The sequence below is a fragment of the Triticum dicoccoides genome, chromosome 2B (genome assembly GCF_002162155.2).
Source record: "Triticum dicoccoides isolate Atlit2015 ecotype Zavitan chromosome 2B, WEW_v2.0, whole genome shotgun sequence".
Taxonomy (NCBI): Eukaryota; Viridiplantae; Streptophyta; class Magnoliopsida; order Poales; family Poaceae; genus Triticum; species Triticum dicoccoides.
In genome coordinates, this window is record NC_041383.1 from 818,381,861 (window position 1) to 818,388,368 (window position 6,508).

Below are 6,508 nucleotides of genomic sequence, written 5' to 3' on the forward strand. Positions count from 1 at the left end.
CGTGGACGGATGCGGGAGAAAATTTGCGGTTTGCCGTTGCAGATGCCCTAATGATGGTGAACATCATGAGACTGTTGATGGAGAAGATTTGTTTATGACGGCAACGACGATTCCCTCTCTCCAGAGCCCCGAACAGTCTCCAGATTAGCGCTCCCGACAAAGAACAGGAGGTGGCGGCGGCTCTGTATCATAAAATGGTATGAAACTTTCTATCTGATTTTTTCTTGGGGAGACGAAATATATAGGGTTGGAATTAGGTGAGATTGAGGTCTTTGGGGCCCAAAAGCCACCTAGGCGTACCCGAGGGAAGGCGCGCCCTCCTGGCTTGTGGCCCCATGGTGGCTTTTCTCTCGTACTTTTTTGATCTTGTACTTTTTTATTTATTCGAGAAAGAATCACCGAAGTTTCGCCTAATTTCGAAAACTTTTATTTCTGCACAAAAACAGCACCAAAATAATTGTGCTGAAAACGTCGTGAGTCCTGGTTAGTTTCATTCAAATTATGTAAATTAGAGTGCAAAGCAAGAGCAAATGTGTTTGAAAAAGCAGATACATTGGAGATGTATCAACTTTCCAAACTTAATTCATTCATTGCTTGTCCTCAAGCAATTCACTTCACAAACTGAAAGTGATAAACAAAAACTTTTACAAACTCATTTGCCTTTGTTGTTGTATATAAGCTTAGCTGGCAATCAAGTTTTTCAGTCAAGATTATGAACTAATCAGATACATGATAACACTTAAAAACCATGTATACTCATATCACTGACGTAATCAACTAGCGAGCAATAATACTCTATCTCAAATACCAAGATTTTGTCAAAATAATCATGATACGATATGATAGAGTGTATCTCACTAGCCTTTCTAAGATCACAACACTTAAATGCAAAACATCTCTGAAGTATAAACAACGACTAAACATTATAACTCAGGATAGAAAAAACATTCAGCCATGCTCACACCCAACATTAATTAGACTCAATGCATGTTAAACTAAGAATGACAATAACACTCTCAAGGTTGGTGCTTGAATGAGAATGCGATGATTCAACAATAAAAATTGAAATAACAAAAAAGTAAAAGAAACTCCTTCGAAGAGAGAAGCGGAGATTTGCAGATGTGGCAGAGTTCATAGCTAAAAGAGAGGTGTACTTTTCCTGTCAACGGTTTATGACAAATTTTTCACTATCTTTCATGCTAAACACGTTAGTGGCGATTCCCATGCAAAAAAAATCCCATTCCATCATACCAATACAAATCATGACTAACCGAATTCAGAGGTTCCTGCCGGCTTTTAACTTTTCAAGTGAGCGTTTCTATAAATAATTCAGGACTCTTTCTATCTGATTTTTTCTTGGGGAGACGAAATATATAGGGTTGGAATTAGGTGAGATGGAGGTCTTTGGGGCCCAAAAGCCACCTAGGCGTACCCAAGGGAAGGTGCGCCATCCTGGCTTGTGGCCCCACGGTGGCTTTTCTACTGTACTTCTTTGATCCAGTACTTTTTATTTATTCGAGAAAGAATCACCGTGAAGTTTCGTCTAATTTCGAAAATTTTTATTTCTGCAAAAAAAACAACACCAAGATAGTTGTGCTGAAAACGTCGTGAGTCCGGGTTAGTTTCATTCAAATTATGTAAATTAGAGTCCAAAGTAAGAGCCAAAGTGTTTGAAAAAGTAGATACATTGGAGATGTATCAACTTCCCAAACTTAATTCATTGCTTGTCCTCAAGCAATTCACTTGAGAAACTGAAAGTGATAAACAAGAACTTTTACAGACTCATTTGCCTTTGTTGTTGTATAGCTGGTAATCAAGTTTTCAGCCAAGATTATGAACTAATCCGATATATGATAACACTTAAAAATCATGTTTACTCATATCACTGACGTAATCAACTAGCGAGCAATAATACTCTATCTCAAATACCAACATTTTGTCAAAATAATCATGATACGATATGATAGAATGTATCTGCTAGCCTTTCTGAGATCACAACACTTAAATGCAAAGCATCTCTGGAGTAAACAACGACTAAACATTATAACTCAGGATAGAAAAAACATTCAGCCATACTCACACCCAACATTAATTAGACCCAATGCATGTTAAACTAAGAATGACAATATCACTCTCAAGGTTGGTGCTTGAATGAGAATGCGATGATTCAACAATAAAAATTGAAATAACAAAAAAGTAAAAGAAAGTCCTTCGAAGAGGGAAGCAGAGATTTGCACATGTGCCAGAGTTCGTAGCTAAAATAGAGATAATTGAACTTTGAGAGGTGTACTTTTCCTGTCAACTGTTTACTACACAATTTTCACCATCTTTCATGCTAAACACGTTAGTGGCGATTCCCATGCAAAAAATAAATCTCATTCCATCATACCAATACAAATTATGACTAACCGAATTCAGATGTTCCTGCTAGCTGTTAACTTTTCAAGTGAGCGTTTTTATAAATAATTCAGGACTGGACATCCTTGTTTTCAGCCTCCATCCAATTTGACAAGTTAATAAACTCTCGTCACGAGTAAAAAATACTTAGCATGGAAAATATTGACTACCTCGTCGCTTCATAAATGGTACGGCACACAAAACAGATGCTCATTTAAAGAAACAAGTTCGGAGTTCAGATATGCACAATGTTTGCAGATTCTTACCAGAACGTTTACCAAGTTTCTATTGAAATCACTAGTTAAAATGTTGCAAGTTGTTATTTGGATTCTTGCATCTAACCCTGAAATCAAGCAGTGTTGATACATTGGTGGTGCGGGTTCTCCTCCTAGCATTTCTGGCGGAACTCCATCTATCCACCTAGTTTTCTTTTTTCCTCATTCACATGTTATTTACTCTGCAAAAATATGGTCGTACATCTAACGAGTCTGTCAATGAAATTTGTTGGTCGGCCGAGATGTCAAACAGACAAAGAAGCATTGAGACATGATGAGATGCACCGCCGGCACCATCCGATGCACTAAGAAAGTGTTTGGTAGGGTGTATGAACCGGAGCCACAGATACTTGATTTTTTTTTTTGTCCCAAAAGAGAAAATGCACGCACGCATGCATGCACACACGTCGTCCCGTTGGCCGGCGAGCGCATCCATCAACCATGAGCGAGCCACGTCGCGATTGGACATGAAAACTAATCTGCGCTTCCAGATCTCATCGGCATCTCAAGTTAATTATTTAATCATCTCAAGTTAGTAGATGAGATTGCTCCACGTACCGATATCTCATCGGGGCTTGACACAATGTGACTATTTAATTAGCTGGTGCTTCTCTTACTTACCAACGTGTACTTTCTATAGGCTTAGCACCAGGCTTTGTTTAATCATCCTGCTTTAACCTTTTTCGAACCACACATATTATATTAATCAGTAAAACGGAGTATAATTGCACACACACATGCAAAAACTATCAAAGCAATCGAGAGATGACAGATGTCGAGTGAACTTTGCAAGAAAAGACCTCACATAAAAGAATATTACAAATAATTCTATTGAAGCCCCTGTAAATAATCAAATCTGAAATCTTCATCGACTGTCAACGTCGTCGAGACGCACAATGATGGAAGAGGTGGGGCACCAGCAAACCAAAATCCAGGTCAGTGTCATAGCCTTGTAGGCGTTATCAGCCGAAGGCCTGACCTGCAGAACAGGCGCTTGATGATGTGGCGTGTCGTCCGAGGATGTTCCCTGCGCTGGCCTGGATCTAAATCTGACGTGATCCGTCACTAATGTTGAAGATGAACGCCAAATGTACCACCATCGGGCCACCAACCTTGTACCAGCATCAATTTTGCCCCACTTGTCGGCGTCGCCATGAGAGACGACAACCACCAGACACGGGAAACATATGGCTTACCTGTCCGAACGAACAGCAAGCAGGCAAGACCATCGAATCAGCTACGTCACCGGAAAGAATGCCGCCGTGGTGAGGAAGAGACCAAGATTACCTTATTCGACGCAGCATCAACCTCACCAAACTGACAGTGCTAGATGAAGACGATGACCTAAATCGAAGGAACAACAAGAAGAGAAGCAGTAGCCGACCCCTCTCCTTCAGCCGCCGGAGCAGTGGGCGGAGAAGGGCAGAGATCAGCGCCTCACCGGCGATCCAAGAAAGGCAGGAAATGTCGCCTCTGGCATCCAGGAACAAAGTGTGGCGGTTCGAGATAGAATTGTAGCCGTTTCTATGCTCTAACCGTTTGGTACGAGCGGTTTAGCTATTTTAGAACCTTACAAACACTAAATCTTGGCAACATAATTATTATTGTCAGCTAGGCATGAAACTGACATAGCAAGTGAGGTATCATAATGTCTACTTGAAACTCGTTTGGGAGAGATATAATTTAGTCTCATTCAACTAGAAAACAAAAACAGATACAACCCATGTCAGCACACACGCATCTTATTGCATCATATCTAATGGCTATAAAGGCCAATGAGACATAACTAAAACTCAGATAGACGAGTTCTAGAACTCAGTCATATTTATTTTCCCATCTAATATTAGGTAATTTAGATACAATCCATGAGAGTAACTTGTTGGTCGATGACGTGAACATTTTTCACAACAGGCTAGTGGAGTCCATACAATCTGATGAATCTGTCATGAGGGTATTTTTTCATAGGAAAAATATATGAAGGAATATGAATTCTTATTACGGTTACACCACTCATTCATTTGGGTTAAAGGAATATGAATTCTTATTATAAATAAGAATTTTTTTTCTTTTGTTTGAGTTTCATATGAAAAACAAAAGAATTTTACAGTCCACCCCAACTTTATGATTATGCAGCAGACGTGACAGGCTCAAAAGTGAAACCTTAAAATGAGACTGGGCATCAGGATTTTTATTCCCAAATAAATTAAAGAGGAAATGCATGGTAACTTTTCATGGCGCGTCGTCCAGGATCATCCTAGACCGACGTACTGTACGAGGTCAGAAGCTCTTCGTCGGCGACGAGCCTGTCGAGCACCTCAGGGGCGAGGCACACCTGCAGCTCCAGGCCCCCGCTCCCTCCGCCGTCACCGTAAACCGTGACCATCCCGTCCACCTTGTTCGCGGGGCCGCTGCGGACGGCCACCGGCCTGCCCCATCCGAAGTCGTTGCCGTACACGTCGAACCGCGGCGACCCCGTGGCCATGATCGCCGCGCCGCCGCCGGCCAGGTACTTGAAGCTCGGGTTTCCAGGCCACGCCGCGAGCTCCTCCCTCACGCTCGCCTCGTACACCGCAGCCACGGCCCGGTTCAGGAGCAACGCCGCCCAGCCCAGCCGGCCGTCGCCCAGGATCTCGCCCACGGCAGCCCTGCCGACGGCGCCCGCTACCGCGTTGCCCACATAGACCTGCGGCATGCCCTTCAGGCGCGTCCGGCATCCGACGGCGAGCGAGCACGTCGTCTCCTGCTCCGGCGCGAGCCCCCGGGCACGGCACGTGGCCCGCCACAGGTGCGCCAGCACGGCCTGGAGCGAGGAGATGGTGGCTCCTGTGCCGACCGCCATCTCGTCGTTCGCTTTCGCCTTCAGCTTCCTCACGCTCTCCGGCGAGAAACGGAGCGAGCATTCCTTCACCGGCGGGTACTCCGGCTTCCTGGACATGTCCTCCACCTTGGCAAAGGGGAGCGGGATCGGCACGGTGCAGCCCTCAAGGAACCACCTCTTGTGCAGGGGCAGTGGCAACGTGGACGTGGACAGTGAGGTGCCTCCGTTGCGGCTGATCTCCGACCACGTGTTGAACACGTCCCAGAACGTGGTGCCGTCGGCGGCGGCATGGTTGAGCGACATGGCGACGACGAGGCCGTCGGCGAGCTCGGTGACCTGCGCCGCCAGGACGGGCAGGCTGGGGTCCACGACGGCGTCCGTGCCGACCACCCCGTTGAGAGGGAACAGGGACCAGACCACTCGCGGGATGCAGAGCGTGCCGGTGATGTCGGCGATGGTGACCCCGGGCACCACGGCGTGGACGAACTCGGCGCCCTGGTCGCTGCAACGGAGCGAGATGGTGAGGCCCGGTCCGTTGGACTCGGAGACGGTCAGGCGGCCGGCGAGGGGGTAGAAGCGGCCCAAGGTGCGTGCAAAGGAGGACGCGAGGTGTGGGAGCACGCCGGGCGGAGGCTTGGGCAGGACGACGCCCCTCTGGGCGTAGTCCACGGTGATCCGCTGCAGGTCCCATGGCGTGAGGTGGACGGTGGTCTCAGGCTCCCTCTTTTCATCATACTCCGGCCGGACCATACGCCGGGAGATGATCTGCACACCGCCGCCGTCCATTTTGATGTGGTGTTGGGGTACTGTGGTGTGGCTTGGGGTGGAGGCCGGTTGGGCATCCCTATATATAATCACAGCGAGACCCACTACGAAGAACTTCTCACGTGCACTGGCAAAGTTTTAATTTTCCTTTGCAGTTTTTTTCTAATCGTTTGCATTGCTTACCACATGTAACCTGTGATACTTTGCAGATTTTTTAAAACAACTTACAAAGGCTCAAATATAAGCACGTACA

At 45.9% G+C, this 6,508-nt stretch overlaps 1 protein-coding gene across 1 annotated transcript; it reads right to left on the minus strand.

The window, feature by feature from the left end:
- Positions 1-4,595: 4,595 nt before the first annotated feature.
- Positions 4,596-6,305, minus strand: LOC119366592 (uncharacterized acetyltransferase At3g50280-like). The gene has a single exon (XM_037632348.1). The coding sequence runs from the start codon at positions 6,274-6,276 to the stop codon at positions 4,927-4,929; it is 1,350 nt and encodes a 449-aa protein (XP_037488245.1). The 5' UTR covers positions 6,277-6,305; the 3' UTR covers positions 4,596-4,926.
- Between the last annotated feature and the right edge of the window lie 203 nt (positions 6,306-6,508).